Raw genomic sequence first — 18,501 nt, 5'->3', positions numbered from 1 at the left:
TTTTGGCTTCAGTGATCTTCTTATCCTGGCTTTAATACCTATAAATATGTTATGTGACTTGGGAAAAAGGAACTTTTTACATGAAATTAAGTTTGCTTACCGGTTGACCTTAAAATAGGGAGATTATTCAAGTGAGCCCTATTTAATAGCATGGACCCTGACAACCAGAACAGTCAGCCAGTCAGAGATATAGTGAAGAAGAGGCAGGAAATGTCTGTTACTCGCTTTGAGGATGAAAGGGACCATGGACCAGGCAGTAAATGTCTGTTACTTGCTTTGAGGATGAAAGGGGCCATGGACCAGGCAGTAAATGTTACTCGCTTTGAGGATGAAAGGGGCCATGGACCAGGCAATGATGCTGGTCTCTAGAAACTGCAAGTGATTCCCAGTGAAGAGCCAGAAGGGAAACGGGCCTGTAGTCCGATAGCAGCATGGAACTGAACTCACCACCAACTTGAATAAGCCTTGAAACAGATTCTGCCCAGAGCTTTTCCCTACTGAAACACCAGCTAAGCCCACCAAACTTCTGACTTACAGAACTGTAAGATAATAAATTTGTGTTATGTCACCAAGTTTATAGTAACTTCTTATGGCAGCAATAGGAAACTAATACAGTGGCTAAAGTTAGAGACTACAGTGCAGAACGAGGAAGACAGAAGTGGACAGATGGTATGGAGTCTCCAAGGGGTTAGAGGCAACCAAGTTCTACAACAGCTTTGTCTGCAAACTGTTAATTGACATGCAGAATATCAATGACTGAATAGAAACAAAAGAGCTTTCAAATTAACCAGAGACTTTAATTTGATTTTGTGAAAAAAAGCTTGGAAGCAATCATTTCTCTTTTGTGTTTGTTACCTGTGAGCTTATACAGTGCAAATATTAACTAGGGAGAACCTGTAACTATGAAATGCTGTGTAATTTAAGAGGACACCCATAGCACACAGTTGCTGGAAGACAGATCCTTCCACTGATCATTTAACATTCACAAAAGAAAAAAATATATATATAACAAAACTGAAATTTGCATCTATGGTTATTAAAACACAAAAGCACTAAGAGTCTGGTCTTTTTTTTTTCCCATTTTTTAAATGAATTATAAAACATGATCCCAATTTTAACAGTTTAAAAAATTATCTTACTAGATTTGTAATCAAGTGCTTTGATGGGTAAATATATCAGCCTATGGAACTTTTTTTCCTAAAGATGTTCTTGAAATTTTTTTGAACAATATCCAATCTTATATTTTCTTATGATTGTCATGGACACAACAGCCTAATGGCTGTCAACTTTCAGTTTTGTTTGTTGCACTCCAAAGTCACTGTCTATTTAAGCATATATGATATAGAATACAAGCATTCTTCCTAAAACAATATTAACAATTACTATGCTCAGAGTTCACAGTTCTATAACAATTTTACATTAAACACTCAAAACATTGTACAACCATAGATATTTGTGAGTAGTCTCGAGAAAAAGCTGTAATTTGGTATGTTAAGGCATCTTCAGCCAACATATTAAGAAGTTCTGAATATCTCTCGCAACAAAAGACGAATTTAATATTTGAATATTTGATATTTTCAAGAAATTTCAAAAGTCACTTAAAAATAAGAATACCATAATTTGTGAAATTGTGTTCCTAAACATTCTTCTACATTCTTACCACATAACTTACCTAAAATCAAGATACTCATCCTATCAGTATCAATGATATCTATTAAAAAAAAAAAGGGATTTACATTAAATATGATGATAAACCCTGTATTTAAACAAGGGCCTCCAAACAGTTTCTCACACATATCTGTGAGGTAGGTTATACCCATATTTTATAGATGAAAACATTAAATGAGGTTAAATGACCTGCTGCTGCCACAGCAGCCAAACTGAGAATCAGATTCCAAATTAGATTTTGTTCTTTGCTCTGCATTATTTCTTTCCTTTACAAACTTTTTAAAGGGTTGAAATATAAAGATTGCTATTCATTGCTTTCATTTTAAAGCCATGAGAAGGCAGCCAAACTTTTACCAAGGTGACTGAAAAAGTGAAGCGACATAAACAGACACACCTGGTGAACAATTTCCGACAGTGACAGTGAGGTCTGGCCAAAGGAACCGACAGCAAACAGGCGAAAACAATGCAACTGTGGAGGGACGGGCAAGTACAAATGAGGGGAGTCAGGGCAAAAACGAGTTTAAATAAGTTTTTAACTAATTATTCCTACAATTTAAGAGAGAAGGCACAATTAATTAAGGTGTTTTGCTTTTTTAGTGGGATCTATTTCTCTTTTCCACATTAGGAAACCATTACCTGTCTAGAAAAATGGTTTTTCTTTGTAACAAAATTTAAAAAGGACTTTTACTTGTGAAAAGTGCAAGCTTAAATTAACAGCAAAAAATTAACTGTGCAGTTCTCCTTGGGTAGAATGTTCCTATTCCTTCCTTGAAATTATAAATCAACACAAAGTAGCAAACCTTGAATTAAAAAATTCACACTGTATGAACCTTGTCAAAATTCTGTATATATTTAAAAGTGTTGTCATGCTAGCATGTCCTATAAACACTTCACTTTTTCCTCCAAAGAGCCTCCTACGCTAGGATTTCCTTAATTGCACTTTTTCAAATGTAACTTAAATTTACATACCCTGTTTGTCCAGATAAAACCATGAGCTACTTCCATAACATCTGGACTGCTTTATATATAAACAGTAGTTACAGAAAGTCACATACACAACCATGGCTGCAAACTGGCATTGCTGTGCAACGCCGGCAGTAAACACTGACTCACAACATTAACACAGTCCCACAGTCTGATCACTTCTAGACCCAGCCTGATTCTTATTAGGTTATGGCTGAAAAAGCTGAATTAAAACTTAATCTGGTCTACACTGTGGGTCCTGTTCTTCATGTTATTACTGTTCAGTGGCATCAAATGCATTATAATTGTATATGGAAAAGGCTGGTAAGGATGCCAGCAACTTGTGTAAATAAGATATACTCTTAAGAGCTCAAACATAAATTACATTTCAAATTTCTGTAAGGTCTGGAAGAATCTGTATCAAGTTGATAATACTTGGTAGTTTGTGAATAGAAATATACTCTATGAGAATAGTATCTTATCATCTAATATGCATATGAAATGAAAAATTACCAATTTGTATATGAAATTTAGATAAGCCTAATTTAATAGTAAAAAATGATAATTTAAGATAGGAGTTGGGGCTGGTTTTACTTTTTTAAAAAGCACTGTGCTACAAGAATCACATAAATAAAGGGAGAATCATGGCCTAAAAAGTTTCTTCAGTAGTTTTAAGCACCCTCAATAACTTAGAAGTACTTAACAAAAATCAATATAATCATAAACACATCTAGTTAGTACAATCAACTCATTCAAATAAACTAAAAAATATTAAGACTACTTCATGTCACTCTAAGACTTGAAAGCAATGCTTCTGTGTTTATTATTTAACTACTAAGATGTTTCAGTGATTCAGACTGTTTCCCCCAAGGAAAGGGGGCACATAAAGTGATCATCATTGAACATTATATGGCATTAAAGCTTGTGAAAAGCTTTCTGGTCCTGCTTTCTCATTTGGAAAATCATTAACACACAAGGTGATTGTAATGTATTAAATAAGTTAATAGATATGGAGGGTCTCTGGATCTAAAGTGACATGAAAGTTGCTCAGTTGTGTCCAACTCTTTGCGACCCCATGGACTATACTGTCCATGAAATTCTCCAGGCCAGAATATTGGAGTGGGTAGCCTTTTCCTTCTCCAGGGGATCTTCCCAATCCAGGGATCGAACCCAGGTCTCCTGCATTGCAGGCGGATTCTTTATCAGCTGAGCCACAATCACCATTAAAATGTATGGAACACTTCCATCACTCCAAATTTGTCATCTTTTGCTTTATGGAAAGTATACATACATGATATTAATATTTTAACATATTTGGTTTTCTGGATGATTTTCTCATTTGTATTCCAGGGGGGCAGCTGTGTTTAGAAAAACATTCAAGTATGTGTCTTCAAAACACCAAGCCAAGCAAATGTAGATCATTCACATCAGTATACAATCTCTCAGCATGTAAAAAGTGAACGCTAATACAAATCATATGAAAAGGCAGAGAAGAGACAATTTTAAAGCTCAAAGGTAATCCAGAGGTCTTTTAAGCTATCCCTTCCACTTCAGAGGTTATAAAAATGAGGCCCAACACAGGATGTGACTTACAAACAAATTGCACAGATCCCTCATCCAGAATTTTAGAGTCTCTGAGATCTATTATTTTAAAAAAGTACATTCTCTATTTAAAAAGTCACAGAGTGACAAAAGTATCAGGTAAAGAAATGCCAAACTGAAAATGTGGAGGTCTTTTAAAAAGAAATAAAAACAGACAAAACTGTGAATATGTCTAGCATTTAGATACCTAGATTTCACAGTCATTAACAAGATTTTAAATTATTAATCAGTGAAGAGACAAAGATGCAATGCCTCTGGCAGGCAGATTCCAAGATCATTTAGTTTATAAAATCGAAGGTACATTGCTTAGATTAATTCAATAAAATGTACATTTTCAGATAAATCCAAATAGTCAAAGAATCTGTAACAGTTGTCTATGATTATTTTCTCAATTATGTCTTATCTAATATAAAAATCAATTTGTATTCCCTGAGTACAAACTGGCTAGGGAATAAGAGAAAGCAAGCCCAGGATTATGTAACTGTCATAGGAAACCTATTTGCAGAAAGGAAAGGGGAGACCTGTCTGCACTACATATAGCCAATTGCCTGACATGGAATACTGTTACTTCCGAATAATTTAGGCTCCTGGATTCTCTTTACGGCTAGCAAGTATCAAGGAATGCAAACACCAGAGGTTACAAAAGTGTTTCAAAAGTCTGTTGATCAAAACAAAAGCCCAACTTGTAATAGTCTTGCCTCCCACCCTACATATGTAATTTGGGATGTTGTTTGTTCCTTCATTGAAGAATAACCGGAATTAGGTCTAAATTTGGTGTCTTCTTATATAAAAGTGTTCAGAAATGTTCACTGATTACACTTTCTGAAAGAAGGACTCAAAGCTATTGACTCATTACCCATTGAGCCAAAGCATTAGTCACTAGTCTCTTACACCATTTTTAGAAGTAATCTTATTTAAGGTTTTTCAGTTATCCATTCAACACAAAAAAGAATAAATTTTGCTTTCCACAAAATACCAAACCTGATTTAGACAGTCAAAGTGCTATGAAATAAGTTGTAGGCATGCAAAATTCCATTAACCCATTGTTCGCTCAAGATGAATATGTATACTGGTTAAAATAATTCTGATTTTGAATCAGAGTCTCTCCAACAACTGATAAGAGCAAATGAAATCTTAGTTTTATTTTTATCTACCTAATTATGGCAACCTGGTAAATAATTTTCTTAAAATCATATTTTCTGAATATGCTTTTCCTCCCAGGGGATAGTAAGTTTAAAACAATGTTTAAATTAATTTGGACAAAGCAAGATTAAACAAATTTAAATGATTTTCTTTTTCCACAGAAGAACTGGTCAAAGTCTTTAATGATCACATCCTTTGTCATCTTCAAGCAGGAGAGCAACATGTTTCATTTATTAGACTTGCTCAATGAAACCCCCTTTCTGCAGAGCATCTCACAGAATGCAGTTTCAGAAATGCCGTTCTAGAACCACTATGGACTCCATTTCCATGACATAGCTAAGACTTTATCTGTAGCCTAATAATAGAGTTCTCCTTCAAAATCATAGCATGAAGAAAGTGTTCCTACCCCCGGTCTGTCTACCACATACCACAACCACACTCATCCAGGTTACAAGACTGAAATATGGGAATTTAGCAACTGATTCTTTCCCTCGCCCTGCATGAGCAGCAAAGAGACTCCTATGAAAATGTTCTAGACCTATTACGCTGGACTGAGCCTCCTGTAATCTTCTCTCTGCAGACCAATGTATTACACCATCTACATTCACAGAAGAGCTGTCTCTCAAAACTTCAGCATACAAGAACCCAAACTGTGACCCTTGGTTCTCTGAAAACACATAGCTATCGAAATGTAGATATTCATAAATACTGGCAAGAATGAAAAAATAGTAAATACTTTTTTAACTTTAAAAAACATGATAACTACATAAATCAATTTTAATATGTTTCTAACATCTGATTTATTAAACTAAGGAAGTTAAAATGCCACTGGATTCCTTCCTACTGTTTCTCTGCCTTCAAAATTATTAGGGATTTTGTCATTGGGAGTAAGGAGTCAGATTATTTTGAAGGTCATCCCATTAACAGGTAAATATTATGAGGTGGCCCTGTGTTTTCCAAAAGAGGTATTTACACATTTGTTGGGGCCAAAATTTTGCCAGATGTATATATACATCAAGATTAATGCAGCAGGACTGCTTATCCCTATAAAAATATACACAAAAAAGTTTATTTTGATGCCACTAGATGGCAATATTTCAAAGGTTAAAAAAAACACCTTAACTGCAACCCCACTCTCTTTCTCAAATTGCCAAACAAGGATTCCTTGTATTTTGATATTAAGTCATACTTAAAAGTTATGTAATACCATTTTTTAAAGTTCTGCTAAACAATATTATGTGACACACTGCAAACTCCTGACTCAAAACTCTTTAAAGACAGACATACTTGTCTTTCCCAAACCCAAGAGAAATTTGGTTTAACATTCTCATTTGCTTCTTGGTAGAAAACACATTTTTTTTTTTGGCAAAGAGACAGAAACCTGTCAAGGAAGTGTTCACTTTTTGTTTTCAAGAGCTTAATCACTTAATCATTTCTAGGGTAAGTCAGGTGAATGAGACTGTTAATTACAACATATTGAATAAGATGAATAAATACAAATTAGATAAATTACACATAATTTAAAAATTAAATATTTTTTACTAAAACAATATAATCAATGGGCTATTATCTACCCTGCCTTTTATATAGGGGTTTTTTTTTTTAAGCCTGAAAAAAACTTGCACAAAGCCAAAAATAAAAGTTTGGTTTTCCTTTAAAAGCACTGGTATACAAATACATATATGTATATATGTAAACAATATACATATTTATTCAAGAGAGAATTTTTTTGAATGTTTAAGGCTTCCCTGCCCTAACAGGTTCAACAGTGAAGGTCACAAGCCTACCAAGCTTTGGAAGTACAGAAAAGCCCTTAGGGCCAGAACAGTGTTTCAAATTGGATGGCTAGCAACCAAGATGTAGAACAAAGAAAGAGAACCAGAGAAGATTTCAAAACTAAGCCCATCAGCCACTAAGGATCAAACAATAAACAAAGGTGATCAGGGGAGGTGAGGGAGCGGGGTGACTACAATAGCAAACTTCTGATGAGTAACTGGCATTACAGGATGCAAAAGGACAGGCACACACACTCCTTACCACTACACACAGGAAGAGACCAGAGATAAGAGTTCTCTCTAAGGGACTGTTGACATTTTGCTTTGTTTCATTTAACTATTTTATCATGCTTGGTGGAGTACAAAAATAAATACAGTGAAAAAGAACTTGAGAAAGGTAGATTTTGAAGGCATGTTGTAAAATGATACAAGTTTATGAAAAAGACAAAAGTTGTAACTCCAGATGTTCCAGTACTGAGTAGAACCTTGAAGGCTCTTACATATGTTGTTCAGGAAAATCTCAAGATAAAGCCTCTGGTTGGTTATAGCTGTTTTGAAGGAACTTGGAAATGACCATTACCTGTCTCAGGACCACAGTCCTTCTGTTGAACACTGGGCAATATCTGCAGAAACTGCTAGAATTTGGTTCTAAAATTTGGGGGAGGGGGATCTGGCTCTTAAGATTTCAACATTTAAATACTATCTTACTAATATATATGTTATTTTTAAATCTTGTGCATAAACACAGCTTAAAACCTGCTGAAATTTAGGAAGCAAACTGGATTTACCTACACTAAACAGTAAAGCAAGATGTTGCCAAACCACCTGTTGACTGAGATGGTTCACCAGTAAAGGTATATTAATCATCTGTAGTGAGTCCACAATTTCAGGTTAACAATAATCATGAGTGTTCACATATTAAAGATACTGCCTATGTGAATTTATAATAGGCAAAACAGAATTACAGATGTCTACAGTAAATAAGATGTCAGACTTTTTCTTTTCAGTAAATTTCAATGGTACTGTGTCCCCTGAAGACAGTCACGGCTCTCAACCAGTACTTCAGAATATGTGATATCCATAAGTAAAATAATAATTTAAAGAATATATCTGATTTTCACAGTGCAATAACAGAAAGAAAAAAAACTAGGGAAAGATCATCAGCGTGCTAAAGTAGTGATCAGACTGGCACACATTTCAAAAAAATCCATGGTGTGACTGCCCAGGCGAGGTGAGACAGAGGACGACATGCTTCCGGTCAAAGAGCCCGTGAGAGAGCCAGAGAGTGAATGGCCCTCCGCAGTTACAGAATCCAAACTGGACCGTGGTCTGTGTAAGCCAGCAGCAGAACAGGACCGCTGAGGTGTTGAGGAACCAGACCTCTGCTCCACCACCTCATCTGAAATGGACCAAAGAAAAGCAATTTACATGAACAGTGTATTCGCCCCAGCCCTTCCTATGAAGGTATCTTATTCAGAATATTAAGTGAACACATCTGAGCTAGGGCATCCTGGGAGCCAATGTCATGTTGCAGGGTTTTAGGAGTAGGGGTGGCAAAACCTTTTCCCTCCTGACTGTGAAGGACATCACTGTCCAACTGTAACACTGCCACACAGTCAAAATGTGATGCCTGAATCCTTCTCAACATACTGTTTGACAGTAACCTTGAAGTCAAAGTTTCCTGACACCCTTTTATCTGAAGAAAGCACACCTTTGGAGGATTATTTTCTTGCAGTGTGTAAACAACAACAAAAAATAATTAAGATAAAAACAGAAATTACAATTGCACTGATTCTTCAGAGCACACTGCAATTGCCTGGCGGAAGGGGCAAAGGAAATCTTGTTAAAAATGCTGATTCCCAGTTTCCCAAGGACCCATCTCCAGAGATTCAGATTTGCTAGGTTTGGGAGAGTTCCCAAGAATCTGCATTTTAATAAGAGCTCTGGGTAATTTTGATAAAGGTGTTCTAGGGACCATATAGACACAGCTATAGTTTATGGCAGTTTAAGAATAAACTGTTGAAAATAGCTTCTTTAACTCTGAACTCAGTTTTCCTCTGATTCCATCCAGCAGTGGACCCTTGGTTTATTCTGCTCACATCCCACTTGGGCCTCTGAGCAGAATAAGCACATTTGCTCAGCCAAGTATGACTCTCGACTCATACTAGATCCTTGGACGTGACCACCTCCCCTAACTCCTTTGCCTCTTGGATGGCCATGGGCATAAAATCCAACCCAAATCCCAGGAGAGGCCTATCTGGACACCATGGCCACCCAAGATAAAAGAAGCTAATCAACAGGGAATTTTAGATATTATAATGCTTACTGATAAAATATGAAAGGAGAAGTGTGACAAAGAGCCTAATTCAGCTAATTGTAGGTAAAAATTATTTCCCTATTATTCCTTATTTTCCTCCACAGTCAACACTTTAAATGACTCTTTTTTTAAATGAGGAAGCACTTCTCCAGAAGAAGTGCTAGATTAGAGATTTTCCTCATCTTCAATCCTTTTTGTTTCACTCACATTCTTAGTTAAATCTAGGTTACTAAAAACCAGTATAGAAGACTACCCACCATGTCTTTGAGATGATTTAACATCTTGTCAACTAGTGCCAAGTTTTATCTTCTCAGAGCTCATGCTTGCATGGCTTCCTTACCATCAATGCTTTTAAAGTCCAAAAGATAGCTTCTGTTGTCAACCAGGTACAGCTGTAAGCTCATTTTCACATAATTGCCAGTCACTGGATTTCTTCTTCTTACACGTAGATGGTATGCATTCACTACCTAAAATGAAAAATCTTCTTTATGGAAAAACATTCCAAATAAAAAACTATAAAATATTTCCATTATTTTTATTGCAAAGAATAATATCTAAACAAATAATTGGAAGGAGTGGGGTAGAGAACAAATTTCTGAATCATTGTTTACATTACATAGTAGTTTAGTATTTATTTAATCCCCACTAACAGTACTGTGTGGGAAACTGCTACCCACCGCAGTATTCTTGCCTGGAGAATTCCATGGACAGAGGAGCCTGGCAGGCTACAGTTCACGGGGTCGCAAAGGGTTGGACATGACTGACTGACTTTCGCTTTCAACAGTACTATGTACAGCAATTAAAATTGAAAGGGAACTCAGAGACTCTAAGAGTCTAGCCTTCTTTCCAGACACGCCTCCACTCTAAACTATATTTTGGCTGCCAAAATATTTTGGTTTCCCTGTCTCAATTTGAATACCTTTAACTGTGAATATAGAACAGACAGAAAAAGGAGATATAACATGTTAATGGTTTGAATCAGGCTCTGTTAATAGGTACTGTCACAAAGTTTAAGTATCATAGTAATCTTGTGAGGAAGGTATTATTTGCCTTTTGAGGATAATAAAACTGCAACTCAGATAAAGAAAATTCTAGTTTTCAAAATACCTTATCAAATTAGTTCCAAAAATTTCTCAATAAGGACTTTTAAAGACACTAACATGTCTTTTTTAACTAACTCAATAAAACTGTTCAGAAAATGGAGATATTCCTTAAATGGTATTAAGGAAATATTATTGTTTATTCCCTCATTGCTCAGTTGGTAAAGCATCTGCCTGCGATGCAGGAGACCCCGGTTTGATTCCTGGGTCAGGAAGATCGCTGGAGAAGGGATGCGCTACCCACTCCAGTATTCCTGGACTTTCCTTGTGTCTCAGCTGGTAAAGAATCCACCTGCAATGTGGGAGACCTGGGTTTGATCCCTGGATTGGGAAGATCCCCTGGAGAAGGGAAAGGCCACCCCCTCTGGTATTCTGGCCTGGAGAATTCCATGGACTGTATAGTCCATGGGGTCACAAAGAGAGACATGACTGAGCAATTTTCACCTTCACTATTGTTTATTCATTCCATATACAAATAATGAAATAAAAACATGTCAAATGAATATTTACATGGTATGTTTGAATATGTTTTTCTTCCCTTAAAAGTACATTCACAGTCCTCAAGAAAGAACAAGGGTAAAAGATACTTGAAAATGAAAAACAGATCCCCCCACATATAGTCAAATAGAACTGAAATGAATTTGAATACTAATAAAAAACAAAAAAATACTAATAAAGCAAAATGTGGGATGAGAGTAACAAAAATACATCATAACTAAGGACTAAAAATACTAGCCAGATAAGAAATTTTCTCAATTTACAGAAAAGTATTTGTTTACTAAATAAACATGCCCTGACAGTATAATGTGTATCAACTACTTGCACTACAGCTACTGGCAAAAAACCCCCCAAAAACCTGCCCTTAAAAAGACAGAGAAAGGTAAAAATATACTATTTTTGAAGACACATGACTGTTACTGTTATGATACATGCTAAAACGGGTGGACTATTTTCTCAAGGAATTTCAAGTTGATTAAAACCATATTTCTCAGCCAAGAATGCTATTCTCTAATTCAAAAATATATAGGTCCCCAACATCAACAGTTCTTCATCCTTACGAAGATTTGTTTTGTTTGGAATGCACATGGTACATTATTGGAAAGAATAGGATTTATCAGCCCATATATTTATTGAGACCACTAAATTCACATCAAAACCAACTTTTTATTGATCTTAGTATTCAATTCAGCAGCTCAGACAGGCTTACTATACAGAAAATGGCTTCTACAAATGATCTTCATATACTACAATTCCCTACCTTCCATTCAAAATCCAGCTGCTTCATAGCTCGGTAAACTTCAGCCATAATGTCATATGGTTTGCTTTGACTTCGGATTCCAAGATGCCACTTGGCTTTTTTCACAGCTAAAGATTTGGGCTTCGTTGTATTCAGTGCATCCAGTGGACATCGTGCTTTAGGGCTGTCTGCTATAAGAGGTGGCATCCTTTCCGGATGAGGTTTCAGGCCTGGGGGAATATGCATGGTACTATCATCCATAAAAGAACCAGTTGGGGGACTAGAGGCGAGGTAGAACTCACTGGCTTGGTTCATTATTCTCCGATTGTCAATGATAAGATGATAAGCCACTGCAAGCTGGTCTTGAGGGTCACCACTATATAAACTGTTCATTACTTCTGATTCTGTACACTCAAATTTTTCACACACTTCTTTCACAGCCTCATCATCAATGACGTTAGCATCATAGGAGGGGTCTTCAGGAAATAAGTAACTGGGCAAATCTTGTTTAAACCATTCATGCTCTCTAGGAAAGATACCACAATACACTATTGTAAGAACATGCTTTGGCAAGTCCCAAATAATTTAGACATGGGGCAATACAATATATCAGAATCAGAAAGACCTGGGTCTCTAGTCACTTACTAACTATGGGACCCTTGGGTAAGTTCATTAACCCTTGCTCTAGAGTAACTATGATTATTCAGACTTGGGTATTTTGCTGACATTTTCACAAAAAGAAATAAAATAAGTCTGTCACTTCAAAGGAAACAACTGGCAGTATTTGGTGCCAGTGATGAAATTCAAGCTTTCAAGTAAAATGTTAGAATTTGGCTTATAACGGAGTTCTATATATATATATATATATATAGAATTGTATATAACAGAATAATTTATATATGTTTCCATAAGTTTGACAGATTCTCAATATTTAAGAGACTTTTCTACTTTTAGAGTGAAGAGGATAATGCCTATGATTTGATAGTATATAATGAAATGTGTTACCATCCTGAACACCAGGCTATCTCACTAACCCAATATTTTCCATATGACCAATGCAAGATGTTACATAGTCACACATGGGCAGAAGCTCCACTCAAAAGGCAAAACAGACCCTGTGGATTTCAATGTAGTAAAGTACAAAAGTTCACTGGTGATTTGATATTGCAATTAACATATTAAGCTTTGATTTAATATCAAAGAAAAAGATCTAATTATATGAAAGGTAATGAGAATGTTCCTCCCTTTTCCGGCAATATCTGAGATCAGATATGTTTCCTAGACTTCAACTAATACAACATATTGCAACAGATGAATCAAGAAGTAGGCATGAAAACCTAGCTGCTGTCTCTGATTAAGAGGATTTGAAAAATGTAAAATAATGGTACTCTTGTCATCATATTTTGTTTTGGAAAATAAGGTTATTTTTCATAGGAGACATATTATTCAGAATAACATGTTTACTATTATTTTTAAGTGAATTAACTATTTAAAAAATTTTTCACTTTTGATTTCTAATCTGAAATTGGTAAAAATAACCTGCATTAAAAAAAAAGACCCTCTGGAGTCCTCAATTTTAAGACGTGGCAGGGGGGAGGTATTCAAACCAAAACATTTGAGAACCTAGTCTCCTAGATCTTATTTTCACACTATTCCAGGCCTTTACACATGATGTTTACTACTGATACCCTAGAATATCCCATCCCTTTTCATTTAATTAACATATACTATTTCTTCAAGACTGTGTAACCATTGCTACAGGGTAAACTGGGCACTCCCTAAGCTAAATTCAGATCAGTATATATTTTACCTGAATGCCTTCTACTGAGTGATTAATTCATTTATGAATATTTATTGTGGTAAAGGACATACTGTGGTAAAAATGCACACTCATTCACACAGAGATTACATTCTAGCTGAAAACAGACTAAACAAATACTCTCAAAAATAAACACAGAATTACAAATACACAAATACAAAAACCCTGTGATAAAAATTATGAGTGAAAAGCACAAGGTAAAATAAGAGTGTTTAACTCAGAATGGGAGGTGAGTGCTTAAGGAAGCCACTCTCAATAATATTTAAGCAGAAATCAGAATGATTAGAAGTCAGCTAAGCAGAGCTGGGGAACAGATATTCCCAGCAAAACAAACAATATATGCAAAGATTCTGAGGTTAAAAAAAATGTTTTCCTATGTTCAAGGAACTGAACTGAGGCCAGAATCATGAAATCATAATAAGTTACTGGTTGGAGTGGCAAAAGATACCAGGTTTTTCTGACAGCTGTAGGCTATAAAAATGGTTTTGGGGCTGAACCTATGGTTGATGATAATAACAAAGGTGTTAAAGAGGCAGGGGTGACATGATCTAATTTGCATTCTGTGAAGATCATTCGGCTTGTGATAAAGTAACTGAATTGAAAAGATAAAACTAGTAATGATGAGGAGGAGGAAGACGCTAGTGCAATAGTCCAAGTGAGAAATGATGGTGTGCCATGTCTTGTGGATATATACAGAGGTGAAACTTCTACAGCTGCTAGTAAATGATACTATTATAACACTCATACTTTCTCACAGTTGTTACAGATTTTTATACTAAACTGAGAGCTCCTTGAAACAGGGACCATGCTTTATTCACCTGTGTTTCAGTAGCCAGGACAGAGCAAATGCTCAATAAATGTGGAATGATGAATAGACAAAGAAGTAAAAACTGAATTATTAAAGTATTTAATTGCTGTATAATGATAATAATAAGCACCTCAATAAACATCTGGGCTTCCCAGGTGGTGCCAGCGGTAAAGAACCCGCCTGCCAATGCAGGAGATATGGGATGCAATTTCAATCCCTGGGTTGGGAAGATCCCCTGGAGAAGGATATGGCAACCTACTCCAGTATTCTTGCTTGGAGAATCCCATGGACAGAGAAGCCTGGCAGACTACAGTCCATTGGTTCACACAGAGTCAGACATGACTGAGGTGACTGAGCACTACTAGCACAAATAAACACTTAGTAATCAAAAGACCAGTAAGTACTAATTTTTTGAAAAGAATTGATATAAAAAATAAATTGCTACATATCTAGCATTTTTAAAACATCAAACTTTAAAATAGGGTAAACACTTTTGAATAAACTCCAAAAATTCATTCTTCTATTAAAGCAATGAGATTACTAGCAGAAACTGTCAATATTAACTTTTTTCAGAACTCTGGAAATTAACCAAAGGCTTGTAATAATCTGAGGAGTGTTTTTTGTTTTTTAAAAAATGGTTGTGTCTCAATAAGAACAGTGAGATTTGTGACACTTTCAGTTACCCAATATCCACTTCCTCTTCTCCATTTCTATGGTGGCCTTGAAAACCAACAGCCTCACAATCATTTTAACCCCCAAAACTAGCACCTAGAACCACTGGGAGGCAACTGGGGAGAACAGGCTTAGAGTTCTCCAAAAGTCCTATCCCCAGAGAACTGTCATTATTAGACAGGGCTGGCAGATCTCTGGAAACCTCTTCTGTCAAGCCCTGTCTTCATCTGACCTGACTTAGCGTTCCATCTGCAAACAGCCTTTTGTCCAGAACACTTGTCAGAAACAATCAGTGGCAACTGTCTAACATCCCAGCTGCCAAACAGCAAAAAAAGAATTGGAGCAAACAAGGAGCTGATCAAAAACCTTGAAAGGAAACGTTAGGGACTAAGTTCCATAGGAGTCCTTAAAATACTCTTAAAATCCTAGAATTCACAAATGCAGGACTGTTGTTCATGCCCAAGAAAGCCCCTGACTTCTCATCACTGATTGACTCTGAGGCTCTAAGCTAGAAAGAATCAAGACTAATGCAGAATTATGAACTTCTCATTAAAATGCTGAAGACACACCCCAACATGGACACAGAATCCCTCAGCAAAGGCTGGGAGACTGATTAGATCAAGGCCTTTAAGGAAATCTTTCTCTAGCAATTAGCTGACCATTAAGCTAATGAAGCAGAGACTTCAGTGGCCACCCTTGACAAAGAATACAGACTTAACAGAATTAGTTAAGTAAAATCACTAAGTAAATTAAAGCAACAACAGTGTACAACAATTATAAATTCCAGGCATCTATGCAAGAGAAATAAAAACATATGACCATTTAAAAATGTGTACATAAATGTTCATGGCAACATTATATGAACCAAAATTAGAAACAACTCAAATACCCATTAATAAATGGATAAACAAAATGTAGTTTATCTAAACAACAGAATATTTTTCAAGCAAAACATTAAGTACTGATATTCTACGCCATGAAAGAACCTTGAAAACATGCTAAGTGAAAGAAGCCAGACTCAAAAGGCCACATGCTGTGATTCTATTTATATGAAATGTCCAGAAGAGGCAAATCCATAAAGACAGAAAGTAGATGAGTGGTTGTCAGGGGCTGCAAGGAGGAGGAAGTGAGTACAGAGCGTCTTTGGGGATGAGAAAACTGTTCTGGGATCAAAGAGTGGCGATGACTATACAACTTTGTGAACATACTAAAAACCACTGAATCATACAATTTAAAGAACAAATTTATGGTATGTGAATTATATCAATAAAATAAATGTTTAAAAAAACAGAAATAATCTAAATTTTCTTTTCTAATTAATTCAGAAAAAGAACCACAGTTCTTCATAATAATAACAGTGCCAATTAAAAAGCCATACTTTGGGATAGGGGGAGGACAAATCAGGTGATTGGGATTAACATATACACAGTACTATATATAAAATAGATAACCAATAAGAACCTACTGTACAGCACAGGGATCTATACTCAATATTTTGAAGTAACCTATAAGGAAAAAGAATCTGAAAAGGAAGATATATACATGTGTGTATGTATATGTCTCTGTGTGTGTGTGTATGTGTGTAACTGAGTCACTGTGCTATATACTTGAAAGTATCACAACACTGTAAACCAACTATATTTCAATTAAAATTTAAAAAAAAATTTTAATGATAATAAAGCAACCCTGAACATGTTAAAAAAAAAAAAGTCATACACCCAGCTTTTAACTTTAAGGAGTCAATTTCTAAACAAGGTAAGTAGTAACCAGGATGTTTATGAAGGTTCATCTGAAACAAAATCAATTCATTTCAGATGGGTTACTACACAGCCTCCAGAAACCGTCTTTCTGTCACTGCTGCCTAATATCTGATTTTCATATAAGACTTAAGACTAAATGAGCTATAATGACTCCAATCAAATTGTATAAATTTCACAATGTGTGCAAACTTCTTTAAGTGCAGCTAAAAGGTCCTTATATATTCACTTTAGGATAGTATTAATGGCTAATATTATATGCTGGGCATTATTCTAAAAATGGGAATTATATTAGAATGAATACTTGTAGTTTCTAACATTCAACTGTGTCTAGACCTATAGAAATAGTAAATTCTTATGTTTTAACCTAAGACTATCCTTCAAACAAATCCACTATAAACGATGTAACTAAAGCACAATGAGGTAGGAAATATGCCAATAGCTAACAAAGAATCAGAATTTGTGATTAGACAGTTGAACTTCAGATCTTTCATTTTAACCATAACAACATACTAAGCACTACTGAGCAATACTAAGCTTAAAGCACTTAAAGATATGAGTTTCCTGAAGACATTGTCTGTCTTGCCTACCAATATTCCCAGCAATTAGCATAAGACCTTGAACAAAGCAGATGTTAAATAACTGTTAAGTAAATAAAAATGATTAAATGAACAAATAAATACAGATATATTTTCTAACCTCCAATAGCCTACCATCTTAAGAGAAAAAGAAAAGATATATACAAAAATAAAAGCATACCTTAAAGATATTGCGGGCTTGGTTTTAGAACATTGCAATAAAGTGAATATTGCAATAAAGCAAGCCACCAATATTTTGGTTTCCCACTGCATATAAAAATTATGTTTACAGTGGGGCTTATTTATAGGATAAGGCCAAAATTGATGTGTGATCTAGTAGGTAAAGGCTTAGGATTCCTTCCCTCGGTCCTCAGATTTAGGTAACTCATTGGCCTTTTCTTTGACCAACATAGCACATATCAAGATAGTTAAAATAGCATGCTTGAAAATATATATAAAGTCTCTTTTACCTGTAACTGTTTAAGCCAATGAAACCTTTCAAATTTTATTACTATGGGGCTTTTATGTAGCACTTTACATTTTCATGTTGCTTATAGTTTTATTCTACTGAAATAACTGAATGTCATAAAAAATTATGCTTAGAGTATCTGTAGACTATTAAATTTGCAAAAACATTATGCCCCCAAAACAATGTATGTCTTGATTAAAAAACACTTTATTGCTAAAAAATGCTAGCCATCATCAAATGAGATGAGGATTCCACAAACCTTTAATTTGTAAAACAAACAAACAAAAAAAAAACACACCACAGTATCTACACAGTGCAAAAAAGTGAAGCACAATAAAACTAGGTATGCTGGAGAAAGGATGGATGTCATAGGACTGGTGTAGCAATACGGATTAGTTGAAGTAGTACAGGTTCTGAAATCAGGCAATTTCTCAGCCCTACTTTCGTAAAATGAGAATAACAATAGCTACCTATTAAAACTTGGAACTTCCCTAGTGGTCCAGTGGTTAAGCATCTGCCTTCCAATGCAGGGGACATGGGTTCAATCCTTGGTCCGGGAACTAAGGTCCCACACGCCACAGAGCAACTGAGTC

General features: G+C 35.5%; 1 protein-coding gene across 2 annotated transcripts in view; it reads right to left on the bottom strand.

Annotated features, from left to right (window-relative positions):
- Nucleotides 1-772: 772 nt before the first annotated feature.
- PRKAA2 (protein kinase, AMP-activated, alpha 2 catalytic subunit) overlaps nt 773-18,501 on the bottom strand; it is an 82,688-nt gene continuing 64,959 nt past the window's right edge. For both annotated transcript variants that reach the window (XM_010855864.1, XM_010855865.1), the window contains 3 exons: nt 11,827-12,331; nt 9,809-9,935; nt 773-8,550 (listed from right to left, as the gene is read on the bottom strand). In XM_010855864.1, coding sequence (XP_010854166.1) covers nt 8,312-8,550; nt 9,809-9,935; nt 11,827-12,331 — 871 coding nt within the window. In that variant the 3' untranslated portion in view covers nt 773-8,311. The remainder of the gene's footprint in view (nt 8,551-9,808; nt 9,936-11,826; nt 12,332-18,501) is intronic.

The sequence above is a fragment of the Bison bison genome, unplaced genomic scaffold (assembly GCF_000754665.1).
Source record: "Bison bison bison isolate TAMUID 2011002044 unplaced genomic scaffold, Bison_UMD1.0 scf7180017864369, whole genome shotgun sequence".
In the NCBI taxonomy this organism is placed as follows: domain Eukaryota; kingdom Metazoa; phylum Chordata; class Mammalia; order Artiodactyla; family Bovidae; genus Bison; species Bison bison.
Note: the sequence above shows the minus strand (reverse complement) of the source record. Positions and strands in the feature narration are given on the sequence as shown.